The sequence below is a fragment of the Sphaeroforma arctica genome (assembly GCF_001186125.1).
Source record: "Sphaeroforma arctica JP610 unplaced genomic scaffold supercont1.1140, whole genome shotgun sequence".
NCBI lineage: Eukaryota > Ichthyosporea > Ichthyophonida > Sphaeroforma > Sphaeroforma arctica.
Window position 1 is genome coordinate 4462 of NW_014039418.1, and position 17141 is coordinate 21602.

A 17141-nucleotide genomic window follows, 5' to 3' on the forward strand; every position below is an offset into this window, starting at 1 on the left:
TATATATATATATATATATATATATATATATATATATATATATATATATATATATATATATATATATATAAAGAAGCGAGAAAACTAGACAGCGTTTAGTACATACAAATAACTGCTGAACGATATCTTGATTATATCTACGATCACTCGTCGATCTGCTTTTGGTTGTGACCCACTATGGTGCAGTGCTTAGCAGGCAGCAAAAACGTACACGCAACATAACGGTGCTACAAACCCTTACCGTCACCGCACAATAGACCCCTAAAACAGCCTCCCTAATAAGCTAGGATCCTGTGCAGGTCAATCTATATGATATCAAAACAATACCAGTCCTAAAAGCGCTTCCACTCCATTCGTCGTCACTGAACGTAGGAGGTGCTCCTCCCCCACCACCACCACCTGGCGGCGCTGGGCCTCCTGGACCGTCACCTCCGTTGGGGGCAGCCAACGCCAAAGCCAACACCAACGCCAAAGAGAACCAGAAGGTAGAGTCGCCCTATAAACCACTGTTCTGGAAGAAGCTGCACCCGCAGCAGGACACCTTCTGGTCGAACTTGGGACTGGGCAACGAGGTGTGTGCTTATTGAGGGCAGTTGGAATGGTATCATTTGGTGACGGCTTTTTACGGTTGAGGATTGTATGTGTCTCTACGCCGTATGTTATAACTGTAGCTACACTTAAGGTTAACTGTTGTATTGTCCATGTGCGCCTGGTGTATATGTTGACGTGTACACTTTGGTACTCACAGGTTGATAGCACGCAAGTGCAGAAGGAGTTTCTCAAGGCTCAAACGAAGACCAAGGACATCACCGTTGCTGCGTCTGTAGCGCCAAAGGTTTGTCAACGACTGTATACTACGGTCATGGATTGGTCGTGTTTCTGTTAAATAACTCTATGAGTGTAGACACTGAATCGAAGGATAGGCTTAGACAGTTGTGCTATCCTCGGTGTAGATGCTCTTCACAGCCTCGTACGAAGATTTCTTACAGTGCTGATGTGTGTGCTCTTGATGCTGTACTCCATACTAAATTGCATGTGTTTGTTTGTGTACATACCTCCAAGCTTTATATTGACCTTATTTGCAATTTATATTTTAACAAACTAATCAACTGAGCATTTCTGTTCGAGCACCTGATGCCGTATATTATGGAGTTGCCGTTTTCGATGATAAAGCACCTAATGCACCTGTGGCATGCAATTTGCTCATCTGTTAGACCCTCCATTGGGTGTATTAATGTCGATATGAACCAGGCCTGTCCTAAGTGCCTAGTCAATTGAACCGGTATGTTCTGTTTGAATTGCTTTCTGTGCTGCAGACCATCACCGTACTGGACGGTAAGAGAGCACAGACAGTCGGTATCGCACTTGCAAAACTTCCCAACGTCAACACCGTCGGCCAATACATCCACGACATGAACGACAAAGAGGTACGTACAGCGTACTCTATCGCCAACGCAGATGTACACGGTTTTAAGGCTTCGGGGTTTAGGCCCCCATCTGATAGCCGGTTTGTGAAGCGCTGCAGGTCTCAAGTACTTTTCAACTTGCTCGTCATTACTTGAATGGTTTCCCACATGCGGTCTCAGACTATCAGTCGGCTGTACTGCTTGCGGGCAACAGAGTAGTATTTAAACTCGTACGTCGAACGTAGTCCAACTGATTTGTGTGATCTATTACTTTACTTATCCTCCAATACACAGCTGGATCGAGACACCGTGAAGCGTCTACTCGACATTTTAGCCACCAACGAGGAAATCGCCGCAATGAAGGTATACTACACTTCAACTGCCTGCGTTCACTCCAAGGGCCAAGAAGTCTGTTGTCGTGCTTACACACAAACATCTATCACATCTCAGTCTGTAGGTACCATGTACTCGCACGTGTTTGTGCTGTGTACGTACATTCTTTAAGGTAGTCGCACAGAGGGGCCGTTAGTGCAATTCATGCAGACACGCAGATATTACTGCGTGCATACTATATAGCCTCTGCATTCATTCCTAAGACACATGCTGTGACTAGTGTGTGCAGTGCACTCTCTGATGAGATTTTACCTCAATCTCCACAGGAACAAAAGAACCAGAATCCGAGCTTGCCATTTGCCCCGGCTGAAAAGGTACGTATTGTCACCTTAGTTCTATGCAGACTCTCCGCCGGTCTTGGAATGTATTCTACAGTTCTAAGTAATGTCAGCTATGTACAGAGCACAGCATGTGTTGACTTCTGAGCTAAACAGTTGTGTTTTTATTGATAATCTGAATACATGATTGCATGACTGATATACGTTCGACCTACTGCTGCCATGGTCAACAATTTTTGCTTTCATATACATATACCAAAAATAACTGGAATTGCAAATTTGATAGACAAGCGCGGTAGGTTGATATCATAACCGTATAACCATGCAGCAGATCTTCTAAATAAGTGTGAAGAAGGCGCTCGTTAAGCATAGCCGAAAGTCTAGGTGATGTTCACATAGTCACTGCAGTACAGAAGCATGTTAAGCGAAGCTGTAGTTGGTATTCTCATAGGCATTGCCTTGCAGCTGTATAGTAAACGAAGTTTCTACTTGCCGTATCTCGTAGTCAGAGAAATATTAAAGTTAAAAGCACTTACATGACAGCTATTCTGACACTGATATGACACTACGGATAACTCTCTCAGTATCTGTGGAACATTTCCCAAGTGCCCGACGTCAAGATGAGGCTGGAGTGCTGGGTCAACATGATTGAGCTGAGCGATCGTGTGGAGAGGTGAGTTATGTGCCTTATTGTGTGTGTTTACGTAGGTTGTGCATGCTTGTCAGCAATCCGAGGTTCCGAAATGTATCACTTTGAAAGTATTATCTTATAGAATATTAAACAATTCCTAGGCACGCTAAATCTTGTCAGCTGATGGGCCTATATATATATATCAGCTGATAGGCCTATATATATATATATCAGCTGATAGCCATGTATGCCTATCTTAGAGGGTCGCGGTGTATTCCGTATGATACCTCTTCACGACGTCTGGATTCGCAAGGTTTCGGATGTCACAATCCAAGAGTATTTTATATTATATCATGCGATAGAAACTTTTTAGGTGCACATTGATCCTGATGGCACATGCCAGCTATCATGATCTCACTACAACGGAGCACACTCCGTATCCCTGTGAGCGCTATGTATGGGCACACGTCATCAATAACTAAAGTTCGATAGATTGACCTATGTTTCCAACAACCAAAGTACCGCAATGTGAGTACATAAGCACGCATAGTTTGACCCACAACTCTCTGACCCATTGTCACTTCAGTATGGCTGAGCCGTTGCTAACGCTGTACAATGCAATCAAAGGACTGCGCGACAACGATTCCTTCCACACCGTTCTGGGTGTCATCTTGCGCTTTGGTAATATTCTGAACCACGGGTCGGCCGCCCGAGGAGAAGCAAAGGTACGAAACTGCTATAACCTTCCAGATGCTTGTTGTGTTTGGTTCACCCGAATAGCCTGGGGCCAATGGGTGTGTTGAAAACGTTTATCGTGGAAGGTATACGCAACTCGAATTGTCATGAAAGTAAACGGAATTAAGTTGCATGTAATATATATTTGAAATGGTTGTCGAATCAATACGACCCTATATATTGGATAAACACGGGCCTATGGTAATCACCCACCATATGTAGTCACTAAATTACACTCAAAGTCAAAGTGTTGATTTATGATGGACACCGACAAGCAGGCATTTGATCTCCAAACGTTAAACAAACTGGTTGGACTAAGGGACCAGGCAGGACGTCAGAATCTGCTGGACTATATTGTATCTTCAATGTACGCGGTGAACAATGAATTCGCCAACATGAAGGTGGAGCTAGCCTCGACGGCTGCGATTGGTGAGGGTTTATTTCAGAACAAAAATCAAATGTCTAAGCGGACTAGTCTGAGTGATATCATCTGTTTCTGAGCCCTGTGTTACGCTTGATCGTGGCCAAACAGTTCCAAGTGTTGTTAATAGGTATTGATAAACCAAAATTGATGTCGTTGAGAAGTACAAGTCCACTCTATTGCCAGTTTGGTCATGTTGACGATAAGATCAGATCTATAATAGAACTTCTCGTGATAGATTTGTCAAGTACCGGTAGGTACCCGAGAGTTATTTGCTTTATTATGTTTACTGACCTGTCTGAATTTATCCTTTCGCCCTTTAATTCTATACGTCTGTAGCTAAGTATGACTACAAAGGGCTGGATAAAGACATTCTCAACTTGGATAATACCACCATGGAAACCGCGACAACAATCAAGAAACTGGACATCAATAATGACAAGACCAGGAGCTTCTTAGCTGATGCCGAACGCAACGTGGAAGTACTCGATATAGTCGGGCAACGCTTGAAGCATAAATTCTCCAAATTGCTGTGTATGTAGTAGGCTACGCTCACTTTGTGCAACTGTCCTGGGTCGATTCTGGTGCGTACCAAATGGAACTCTTTGTTTTTGTACCAATGTTACTGAAAGCGTACTGTCTATTGCAAGCTCTGATCCATACAGCATGCGGTAAGGCTTCCTCACACCGGCCATATTTAGATGCAAACACGGCTTGGTGTCTCACAAACCTTTACCATGATAGAATAAACTCTAGCCACGAACATGCGCATCTGCTTTCTCTAGTGTGTACTCTCTTGTATTTGCCGATGAAACCGCGCAACCTCTGACCTCCCGTTTCATCGTTGATCTCACGCCACGGGCATCAATTCCTCCGAAAATCATACATCTCCAGTATACTATGGCTATAGTCGAAAAGACGCACAGTCGGTCGAAATTAATGACTTCTTCGACATGATCACTACGTTCCTCAACACATATGACGATGCAATGCAAAGGGGGATACTACTGGAGATGAAAGAGTAAGTTTGTCAGTAACTTAATTATTCTTGGATACTACCTGTGATCTGCATATTATTATGTTTCAATATTCTACGCTAACTGTGACACGGTCGTGTCTAGTGAGTATCAGACTACGACTTCGTATCACACAATATACGGCACAGGCATTATCATACTCCCAATCAGTGCAAAAAGGCTTTTAGTATTAATGAGAGCATATGACATCCAAATTGCTATCGCTTAGGCTAAAATTTGCCTCCGCTACGGGAGGAAAGTTGACCAATGATTCAAGAACTGAGTGATAGTATATTCACCAGTTCGAACAGTCTCATGCGTGCCCTTGTCCTATATCACTCGTAAAGAAGTATATTCCAACACGTGGCAAGTTGATAGCAGGTAATATTGCTCGCCCGTGCGATCGAGCAAGAGGGCCGATATGAGATTTGTGCAAAAGCATATTTTGCAGAATAAGTTATAATCTGCAGCACTGACGTGTCTGTTATATGTCTTGTTCACACAGACAGCAGAAGGGGAAGAAGAAGCAAACTGTGGGTAAGCGACTAGCCGAGGTTGTCACTGTAGAGAAAGAAGTGGTGGAAGCTTGCGAGAAAAGTAAGCAGACGAGATCACCGCGCTTCCAGTCACGAAGCAACACGCAGAAAGAATCTGCACCTGTGACACTGGCATCTAAGCGGTCGACAGGCGCTTCTACACTCGACATACCATCCGATGAAACCTTGGCATCTACGTTACTCAGTCCTACCGACACTCTGCGGAAAAGCGACAGCAGCGGTGGTGTGCTGCATCGACGGCAGAAGTCTATAGATGCAGGAGAGGTAGGTGATGGACGTTCGTGCTGCGTGTAGCACTCGGTTTTAAAAATGGATCATCTTGCTTTCCGCAAAATCATGCACCAGTGAGTCCAAGTCTGTATCGTTTACGACAGCGATGTCCGCAACCAATTACACGCGTGGCACATCATTGCGCGCACTGTATAGCTCCCAAGTGAATGGATAGTCCACTGGCGCCCTCGTGAACATACAGTCACGGCTGGAGCGTGACTTAACCGATTTTTCTGTCACTCCCAACTACTTTTCTAATTGCAGGGCCTGTTGGATGCTCTCGCTGAGAAGTCAGTTACGAAGAGGAAGGGTCGCATTGCCCGCAGTAAAAGCAAGTACGGCACGCGCATGTCGAGTAAGTTGCCCCCGAACTGATGATATGATTTGATGCGTCCATTCGCAAGCGCCAGATAATTATCTTATCTGGCACACTTGAGACTGTATTCGGAATACACAGCAGGAAACGGTCAGATTGCCGCTTGTATACGACCGAATTACCAGGATATACCCGATAGGAAAACTGTGTACTATATTGGCTATCGTATCCGGCCACGATTTTAACTGAAGCCAAGTCTGAAACGATATCGTTCGAGAATATGATTTTTAGTTCGCTGCCTATGGATGCTTAATGTTTAATGTAATACTACAGCGCCATATACGCTCAATACTCTTTGGCATAACGTGCATAACAAAGATCTGAACTCATTCGTATCGTCATTACTATTCCCTCTACTTGCAGTACGCAAAAGGACTGAACTGAAATCGGGATCGAAGGCGGATCTCGTTGATGCTCTAAATGCCCTTTGATAACACTGCTGTCTTGTGGGGAGATCAATGCCGATCTACACTGCGCTGTATCAAGTCATCAATAAAAATTTCTCACTCTTATATCGTCGTGTAGTACCGGGCAATTCGATCTGTTAATTGAACCAGTTCTTCCGTTAACACTGCTAGAGCAGAGTATAATTACGATAACTATCTGTCGTAGAGTGTTGTATTGAACAAAAGCATATCGCTTCATTGTATGGAAAGACTTATCCCATGTACATCCTCTCAACGTTCGATCCTGAATCTAAAAGTAAGCGACAAGAAAGCCGCGATGGAAAGTGACGCGCGTTGATATTGATCAATAGTTTAATATATCAATTCAATGTCCGGTGCCGTCCAGGAAATGCAGCCTATGGGAAGACGGCGCCATTTGGCTAAATTTTTTACAGTGCTCCTATATTACCCGATTACATGTGAACTTACCAATGTATTGTTTGCAGATGACAAACAATGTAGTGTTTTCAGATGAAGAATAGTCTAGAATGTATGAGAAAGGTCACAATTTACTGCACATCAATTACTAAAGGATTATTTTTAATACTCATTATCTGATCAAATTACTAAACTTATGTACATTGTAATCAAGCAATTGCTGTCGATATATCAGCTATGCTATCGCCGAGAGGCAAGCTCATTTGTGATCGTAAACAAAGCAATGGATTCTGCTTGTTGTCCGGATCAGTCCCAGTATGAGGTGGCACGTCCGGAGTTTGTTCTCTGCTTGCATCGTTGCGCAACATATTCGACAAGAATGCATCCATACCACCTTGCAGAGCAATTTGACTGTAAGCGGTTTGCACTTGTGCAATCAAGAAATTATTCGCCCCTACCTCACCACCAAACGCTGCAAGAAGGAAGGGTTTTACATCACCATGATAAAAGGCTACTTCGGCTAAACTCTTCAGTTCTTCAGCCATAGACGGGTCTTTCACAATGTATTCGTTACCATGTGCATCCACGCCCAAACAAAATCGAATCCATGATGCAATTGCAATACTCATGACCGGGAATTCCCTGTGGGCTTTGATGTGATCAATAATCACTGGCTTCCAAAAGCTGCTCCCTTTAACACTGCCATCCTCGCACAGGCGGGTGATAGTATCACTAACCTTCGAATTGGAGAACCGCTCGCACAACATGGCCATGTATTTGTCTAGCTCCATGCCTTGTACTTCTTGAACTGTGACTACTGTCTCAGCCATAATGGCGGTTGTTAACTTCTGTAGGCGAGTATCAGTGATGGCTTTGTCTACAAAAACGTGGCCTGTGAGGAATGCCGAATATGCTAGTGCACTGTGTGTACCATTGAGAAGTCGAACTTTTATGTGTTCGTATGGTAGGACGTTGGGTGTCAAAACAAGTTTGGGACCAGACATGAACTCCCACTGGGGCCGCTCGTTGCAGAAATTGGTTTCTATCACCCACTGCCTGAAAGGCTCACAAATAACTGTATCGGAAGCATTCACTGTGTTAGGAGTGATACGATCAACCATGGTGCTAGGAAATGCCACCTTTTCTCTGATCCAATCTTCGAGCTCCCTGTTACCCTTCATTTTTACAAACTCCATCACCGCATTGCGGAACACGTGCCCATTGCCTGGAATATTATCTAAACTCATCAAAGTAATCGGGGGCATTCCAGACTCCATGCGCACGCGCAGGGCCTCTGTGACCAGCCCCAACATAGACTTGGGAGATTTGGCACCCTCTGCCGTTAAATCGTGAGCCAGCTCATTGTTCATCATAATTTTGCCCGTCGCCAAGTCGCAACTGTATCCCTTCTCTGTTACAGTCAACGAGACTATTTTTGTGCTATACTCTGCGATAATGTCGATGGCGCGCTGAGGATCAACGCCCATGTTTGCAAGATCTACAATCGAGCCGATCTTTGTGGTCTTATTATAAGACTCACTAGAAGCCATGAGGTCGTATGTGTAGTTCGTTGTTTCGAAATACTCAATCAGGTCCCTCGTTCTTTGCGTATCACGGTCAACAGCACGAATCTCCCATTCCACCAGGCCTTCTTGCTTGGCAATAGCATTATAGTCGTGTAGATAGCGAGCAAAGTGGGCACGACTGAAGTTGCCGAGTCCGATATGGACTACAACATTTTTGTTAATGGTCATATTGAACAGAGCGATGTGATGATGTATGTTTTGCAGAACAGAGAATCGTGACATACTTATATTATTTAGACACCTGGCAAAACTATCCCCATTTCCAAATAATTAACAACCTGCCGGAACGCCCGGAAGCTATAGTATACTACTTGTGTAAAAATTTATCGTCGTTTCATGTGTGACTTTGCAGTGTGCACTGGGGTTTCTTTTAAGAAAAAGATTTTGTAGCATCCGCAAAGTGTCTGTCGAATACCTCGGTTACGCCAGGGGCCCAGAGAGGGTCCAGACCACACACCGTATAGTAAAAATTGCTTCCGGTTTTAATCTCCTCTCCGTTAATAAATATTGCTTCGTTCAGTCGTTCACTCTCCCTTTTCCTCTTGAGTAGTCTCTACTAAATAAATACTCTCTCTCTCTCGCTATGTAGTCTACTTCTAGTAGTCGTAGACTCTCTAGAGTCTAGAGTACTTAAACTATAGTATTTACTACACGAAAAATAAAATTGGACCGCAGGCGCACACCGCGGGCCGCACAGTCGGTCAGTCGCACCTTCTGAATAAAAATAAAAATAGTAATAAAATTAAAAAAGCATAGTGACATGTGCGTAAATATTTACATTTATAGCGAATAGTTACATCTGCTAACTTTCTTTTTCTTTTTCTTTGAAACAAATATAAATACGTACATACAGTATGAACTGTTCTTTTTTAAAAGAAATATGATACTGGATACATATGTCTAAAATATTTTTCTGAAGGCATGTCAGCCGTCAGGAAACAGAAAATAAGTACATATGTATTATTTAGATATATTTTTTTTTATATATAGCCTTCTTCTCCAAAAAAAATGAATCAAAGTTTTCTAATTTTAGTAATTTCAAGCGAGATCAAGACTTGAGTAGAAACTAAATACATAATAGAGACTAAATACATAATAGAGACTAAATACATAATAGAGACTAAATACATAATAGAGACTAAATACATAATAGAGACTAAATACATAATAGAATGTCTCACATTGATGATTGTCGATTGACGGTGATTGACCCGGCAGCGGGTGGGCGCCTGGCCTGGGCTGTGCCCAACCGGCCGCTACTAGCCTGCCAGCGCCAGGCCAGATGACAACCGGTGTGCAGCTGTGCAGTGTGCACTGGCCAGTGGCCACTGGCCCACTGTGGCCTGAGAGGCTGTGCTGCTTTGCCCGCGTGTGTTCTTTTTTTTTATATAAACACTGATTTCATAGGAAATGTCAAATATTTACTCTGAAAATCTGATCCCAGTACATAACCAAACTTGAAACTATCAAGTAAATACCAAGACCAAAGTACCACCTGCTATATTTAAAAAATACCGATAAAAAGTGCTTTATAACTTTTAAAATATGTCCTTTAACTTTTCTAAAAATTTGGCGTTCTATAGGCTATGAATTATTAGCAGTATTCGCAACCACTCCTGAGAATATTCATCATATTTCCGGGCGAATCCAGTAGCTTCAAAAAATTTACGAGTGCATGAGAAATCTAGGAGACGTAGATGAGCACTGGCTGCGGAGCCTCGGAGGCAGGATGTAGAGGAGAACTGCACTGGTAGTCTAGTACGGAAGACATTTTTTTTTGAATAGGTTAAATAGCTCCTTTTTTTTAAACCCCCAAATACCATAGCCTCCTAAATTGAACACAAATACTGACTCGTTGTGCCTTTTTTTTTTCTTAAACAAAAACCAAGGCCCCTGTGGAGTGTCCCAGTACAGTATTCAATTAAATGCCTTTAAAAAAAGGGGGGGTATAGAACTACATATCCAGTTAAATATCCACTATGCAGTGCTTGAATAATATCGTAGTAAAATATCTATTTATGTAAATAAATACCTCATCTATCCCTGCTACGTTAGAAGAGGAGAAGCTTCAGAGGCCAGACCGCCAGAGCCTGCCAGAGGCTCACAGTCTCCGACTTCAGAGTCTCCGACTCATAAGTCAGAACTCGGAAGGTGCTAAAAAAGTGAGAAGTATTCATAATAATACAACAAACCAATTTTAGCAATATTATTTTAGCAGGTCCGTATTTTTATCACCCGCAGGGTCATAAGCGCTGTGAAGTGTGATGCTTATTAATTCATGCAGCATCCTTACACTAAATACGAATTTAGGACTACTACCACTGTCGTATTTAACTGTGGTTACTTCTATGAAGTGTGGCGAGGAGAACGGGTCTAAAACGGCGAAGCCTACCGAGCTCGGCTCACCCACTGCGGGTAGTCACGTTTACAACAAGTTATTTTTATCACTAAAAGCTTTAGCTATTAGGTTCTATTTATCCAAATAAGGAATGATGCGAAGCTTTTTATGCCCATTTGCGACCCTGTACATGAATATAGAAAGGCCCAATACAAGAAACACGATGTGATACCAGCAGTAGAAGATACGGTTATTGGGGGCTTCCCCCCCCCCCCCCCGGGCCCTGTGCCCCGCCCCTCCCCCCCCCTCCCCCTCCCCCCAACAACAACCAAAAAGAAATTGGAAATCTGGACCCAAACGTGAACCAAAATTGGAGTTGCGGTTTAACCATCATGGGGCGCGCTTTCGCAAAACAAATAAGGGTTCGAAACCCCAAAAATGAAACCTATTATTTCCCCCCTCTTTTCAGACCTTTTAGTTCCCCACCGACGTCAGCGGTGTTTTATTTATTTTTTAAATAGAGTGAGTCCTATATCTGATTCTCTCACTCTCTCTCTCTATGATATAAAGGTGGATGGATGCTTTGGCTTTGAGTCTTAGGTTGGAGATCTGACTTCATACTTTCCACACGCACTTGAATACTGAGTATAATCCCTCCTTTTTTGTACAGGCACGGCTGACTTACTCATCAGGAAGCTGATATCAATATTATAAAATGTTGTGTGGTGTGGAGAAGGATTAAACATTGTCCTTTTCATAGACACGCGTAATGAGTATCTGTGACACATAATGGGTATCTGTTGTGACCCGATGTATGGCTATATGTATTAATGTATGGGTGTATGCTACACGTGAGGCCACTGAGGCGATGAAGCAGTGATGTTTGTGCATTAGTTGTTTTTCTTGCCGATATATCTCCATTTGTAATTTTGGAATAGCAAGGCAAGGTACATCCTAAAAAATTTAAGCTACTACAAAGAGGATCGCATGCGCTAATGGCCCCTCGTTAGCTTTAACGGTGTGGACTGTGTTTATATTGAATTTTATGATATTTAGTACTAATTGCATTAGTTTTAAAATCGTACGTATAGTACGTAATGTATGGTGTGAAAACTAAAAGTGTGATAGTTATACGTGACGTTAAATTCAAATGCCCCGCAAGATGTTCTATAATGATAAGCTTTTGTGAGCCGTAGGTTTTAATACTGATGGCAACTCATTTCAATGAACGTACTTTCACATTTTTACGACGACGAGCGCTCACCGCTTTATTCTTCAACTTTAACGGCGTTCGCCGAGATATCCTTTAGCTGCTGTGTCCTTATATTTAATATTCAGTATTAATTGTACTAGTTTGATCGTCATTAGTGATTAAGAAGGACGTTGGATTAAAATGATCTGGAGGATGTCATATACTGACGAAATCACTTGTTCAATGGGACCTTTTTTTTGTGGACCTGAGTTTTTTTGTGGTAAATCCTATCGATGTGCACTTTTTGTCTCCATCGAGCTAAAGAGGGGTGAGGTTCCACGAATCCGGCTAGTATCATTTGTGCTTCATCGGGTGACTGATTAAGGGTACTACACGGAGGATCTAATGTTTCGAACTTGGATCCGAATATTGTTGACCCCGGCTAATTGCGGTGATGGTACCATCCTGTGGCTGATAGGGGGTACCAGGTACACAAGAGACCTAGTGGTTAGAATTTTAATTTATTTTTGTATGCGCTTACGATTTGTGAGGACGCGGCTCAACAATGCCATTGGTGGTAACCGAGAGACGCTTATCATAATGTCGAGCATCTATCAAACAGCTATGCAAGTGACATTCTCAGTGTATTCCGGGGATCCAGTTCGTTGCGGTAAATTGGCGCTCACTCTATGTATGTATCGGTGCCAAATTGTGGAAGCAGTATCCCAATTTATTTATTTTAAACCTCCGAACAGTGAACTTTTTGTGGCTTTATACAGGCCAGGTATACAGTGAACTTTTTATGACTTTTACACGGGGTCAGTTAGACTTTTATGACTTCCTGGCAGCCTGACAAGATTTGTTTTATATGACTCACAAGTCATAGCAATAAAAGAACTTATCCTTTTTGTTGATATTTTTTTTTTAAACAATCAAAATGACTTCCCGGCCAATTTTTGTTTTATTTTTAAACAAATGAAGACTTCCCCCGGGCGCCCCGCGATTAGCCAACATTTGTTTTTATTTAACACTAAAAAAAAATCAAATACCAAAATCACAATATAAATAATCCTACGGACTGTCTGTTGTGGTATACAGAATCTGTTGTTTCTATTTATAAAGACAATTTTTAAAAATTTTCTCGAGGGTATAAAACATTTTTCTAAAAATGTTTTTATTTTATATATAAAAAACACATAAGAAAAAAGAAAAAAAAGCCTTCATCTGAAAAAAAAACCCCCCGACATTAAAAAGTCTGCTGCTCCCATCAGAAGGCAGATATATTTTTTATATATATATTTTTTAGTATATAATCCTCTAATGCGTAATAGGCTGATTAGTAGCCTTCACATTTTTATAAAAATACTAGGCTGGCGCGACAATTTTATAAAGGGCCATGCTTGTTTTTTTTTTTACTAGAAGGAGGCTATTTATGGTCAATGGCAAACTGTGCTATGCTCTATGGCCCTATGGCCTATGCCCTATGTAGGGGCTAGAGAAATTGATTTCTATTTGTTTTTAAAAAAGGCGAAATTTGTATCTAAAAATAAAAAGACATGGCCCTCTGCCATCTGGATATGTATTTAGGATCAATTTTTCCACAGGACAATGGGTCAATGGGACGTTGAGCAATTTTTTCCACAGTATAAAACGATCGTATGTTTCTAAATAAAAAACCTCTATAATGAAGAAAAAAAAGATAGTAAAAAAACCAACCCACAAAATGGTTTATCTCTGGACATAAATAGTTTTCTCCAATTTTGTTCTGGTCACCAGCCACCAGCCCGCGCCAGGCGCCAGGTGCCTTTCTCTCTAGGTGGCTATGTATGTAGTGCCTTTCTGATGAAACTCTGACTGTTTTTTTAGAAGAAGGCTATGGTCGAAGTTCGAACACCAAAACCATATTTGAACCGTAATATATTTACAAAATATTTTCCCTTTTAGTTGTCCTCTATAGCGCAAACCCTATATGGACTTTCTTGTGTAATTTATATTATAGTTATATATAAATATGTACATGTTTCTATAGATGCTATAGAGTGAACGATAGCACAAATCCTTCAGTAGCTGTGAAAGACATCTACACATACAAATGTGAGTACTTGTTATGTTCATGAACATCTACATAAGGGGTAGTCTATCTATATCGGTGTCCGTTTTTATTTCAGGTTTCAAGTACTTGAACCATTTTCAACCGTGTAATTCGACAGATTCGCCTGAGTTCACGGCATATTTCCTATTGCGTGTGCGACTTTGTGTCTTTGAGCTAGATAGCAATATATAAATTTTAAGTGTCACTGGTGTCCTTCTCCCTCCAAAAGTATATATTTGATAGTATTGTCATCTATCTGGGCCGTATTCGCTTTTAAATAGGCGTGAAATGTGCTGAACGCAACTACGGAAATTGACCACCAGTCCATACTCGCCCGTCTCTGTAGTAAACAGCGAATACCAAATTATTTGCACGGGCCGACTTAGCGCGTGATATACACGTCTACTCCTAAGTATATTTTCGCGTACCAAATAGTTTTCATTCGTGAAATGCAAGTGCTGCTGGAATTTTTGTGTTCATCAGTTAACGCATCTAAGTCAGTTACACGCTTTTGATATAAATATACGCTAATACGTCACTCATACACAAAAATACGCAAACTCTGTGCAGTGCTATGACATCGAGCCTTGTCGTAATGGACCACCCTAGTGACCACACGATACAGTCGGCCACACGATCCATTATCATATAGAAGTCTGAATTCTTTCTCTATCTTCACAAAACACAGCTGCCAAAATGATGAAATCTGGATTTATGTCACGAATCTTCTTCCAGGAGTTGACCGCTGGTGTGATTGTAGGCGGTGTACTCGGTGGTGCTTACTTAAAGGTATATTGATTGAATCACGTTTGTGCCATATATATATATGTATATTTAAAGGTATATATCTATATGTAAATATACCTGTATATGTATTTGTATATACGCATGTATATGTATGTAAGTATATATCTATATGTGTGTGTGTGTGTCTGCGTGTGTTTGAATAAGTCTAGGTGAATGCATGGGTACGTGTAGATTAATAAAAATATATACTGAATAAGTCTCAAATAAAATTCAAATAAGATATACATATATGTACATATTCGTATATATGTACTATTTGTGTTATCAATACTCATTATGTACAAGTTATATATCTTTTCTACAAGTACGTGAATTTGTGAAGTATGTATTTGTATATATATAACATGTATACCCTTCAAGATGTGCTTTAGTGTATCTGCTTGTAGCTAAATGCTTTCATTCTCAATTTGCTTATATGCTTTGCACCGATACATACATCGAAGAATCACATATGCATATGTGTATGAATGTATATGTATTTAAATGTGAAGAATTGTGCGTATGTGGGTACTTGAAAATGTTCGTTTTCTTATTCATATCTATTTTCCTAGTGTATGTATAGATGTGTACCTGTGTCTGTGCGTGTATATCCATAAATATATGTATGTACACTTATATGTATGCATGTACACATATATGTAGGTATGTACACATGTATGTATATACGTACGTGTGTGTCTCTAGGTGCATATATATTGTTATTTCGAGTCTTACTACATACATACATATAAACTTACATACCTGTATACTTACAAATGTATATCCGCATACTTTCAGTGTATACATATACATATACCGGCGTAAATAGTCGCTTTCAAATACATCCATGTTTTTTGTGTGTATGTATATGTATTTATATATATATGTACATACATTATACACGTACCTATATATTTTCCTCAACAATACTATCACACCTTTGTTGCTCACTATCCCGAAAACATGTTTATATGTGTATATTTATATGTTCCCGTTTGTTTATATTTATATACATATATATATGCTTTGTTCCTAAGTTCCTTTCAGCCTTTCTTCATTCATACAAATTGATTTATTTCTATGTATGTATGCATTTGTGTCCTTAATATTGTTTTGCATTTGGTTATGTATAAGTGTTGTGCCATATGCAGTTTTCCACATGTTTCCAACTTATTAGGCGCGTCGCGTGTCTGCTCGCTATCCCCACCTCAGTCTTTTGAACTGCCAAGCCTGTTATAATATAGGCCGGCTTCTTATCCAGCTGAGCTATGACCATTCTGACAGCTACTATCTCGTATGTCACTTGACGCTAACTAGCCTGTTTCTCTACTCTATATCTGCGTGCCTGACTCGTCGAATTATAGTTCGGCCTCTTCAAAAGTCAAGAACAGTATCGTCAATACTACCTGGCGAACCCCGTCAAAGACACTGAGTAGAGCTCTGCTGTGGTCGTCGCCTGCTGTTCTTCTCGATGTGTTCTGAGTTGTGCACGCAATCACAATGTCTAGCAATATTGGCGACGGAGTCAATCCACGTGTTCGACCAAGCGGATGCTATAAATTGGTAGTGACGCAACGGACAGGCATACTGAATAAATTTGAGGTACCGTGATTTTATCGCTGTAGCACTGAGTTCAATTTCGTATTCATCTTGTAGTATTTCAGTTACAAATTTGTATGAAAGAATTTGCCAGTGCGGCTTCGACACGTTGAATCTAGCTCAGAAAATAGTTTTATCTTGAGGCTTGCCATCGACTGCATTTGAGTAGTGGGACATTCCTAAGGGATAGCATTGAATATTCGTGTTGTACGCTGACTCATTAACAGAAGCGGTGGTTTTGGTATCAACCACCGCTAGTTCTCCACAAGTAGTTGAATATAGACTGCAATAATCTACGATGTACCCTAGAAAAATTAACTCGAGAAACCGATTAATATACCTAACTTAACACGCACGTATATACATATATATATATATATATATTATATACATATATTATATATATATGTGTGTGTGTGTATGTATGCATCTATATATGTATGTATGCATGCATGCATATGTATGTATGTATATATATATGTGTGTGTGCATGAATGTATGTATGTATATATATAATGTATGTGAATATATATATATGTGTGTGTGTGTGTATGTATGTATGTATGTATATGTAGTGAATATATATATATTATATATGTGTGTGTGTGTGTGTGTGTATGTATGTATGTATGTATGTATGT

General features: G+C 40.8%; 4 protein-coding genes across 4 annotated transcripts; 3 read left to right on the plus strand and 1 right to left on the minus strand.

Moving 5' to 3' along the window:
* Window positions 1-372: 372 nt before the first annotated feature.
* On the plus strand, window positions 373-1910 carry SARC_10111 (hypothetical protein; the record flags this gene model as incomplete). The annotated part of the gene is made up of 4 exons (XM_014295852.1): window positions 373-572; window positions 749-835; window positions 1317-1427; window positions 1701-1910. Coding segments are annotated over 4 exons (608 nt in total), but the record flags the coding sequence as incomplete, so codon positions are not given.
* Window positions 1911-2693: 783 nt separating this feature from the next.
* SARC_10112 (hypothetical protein) lies at window positions 2694-6590 on the plus strand. Its single transcript, XM_014295853.1, has 8 exons — window positions 2694-2750; window positions 3295-3433; window positions 3722-3872; window positions 4204-4398; window positions 4759-4885; window positions 5386-5701; window positions 5972-6062; window positions 6447-6590. The coding sequence occupies exons 1-8, from the start codon at window positions 2698-2700 to the stop codon at window positions 6512-6514; spliced, it is 1140 nt and encodes a 379-aa protein (XP_014151328.1). The 5' UTR covers window positions 2694-2697; the 3' UTR covers window positions 6515-6590.
* A 442-nt stretch (window positions 6591-7032) lies between these two features.
* On the minus strand, window positions 7033-8673 carry SARC_10113 (hypothetical protein). Its single transcript, XM_014295854.1, has one exon. It carries the CDS (start codon window positions 8659-8661, stop codon window positions 7117-7119), a length of 1545 nt encoding a protein of 514 aa, XP_014151329.1. The 5' UTR covers window positions 8662-8673; the 3' UTR covers window positions 7033-7116.
* Window positions 8674-13980: 5307 nt separating this feature from the next.
* Window positions 13981-16538, plus strand: SARC_10114 (hypothetical protein). Its single transcript, XM_014295855.1, has 3 exons — window positions 13981-14117; window positions 14804-14904; window positions 16266-16538. Exons 2-3 carry the CDS (start codon window positions 14812-14814, stop codon window positions 16335-16337), a joined length of 165 nt encoding a protein of 54 aa, XP_014151330.1. The 5' UTR covers window positions 13981-14117; window positions 14804-14811; the 3' UTR covers window positions 16338-16538.
* Window positions 16539-17141: the final 603 nt, after the last annotated feature.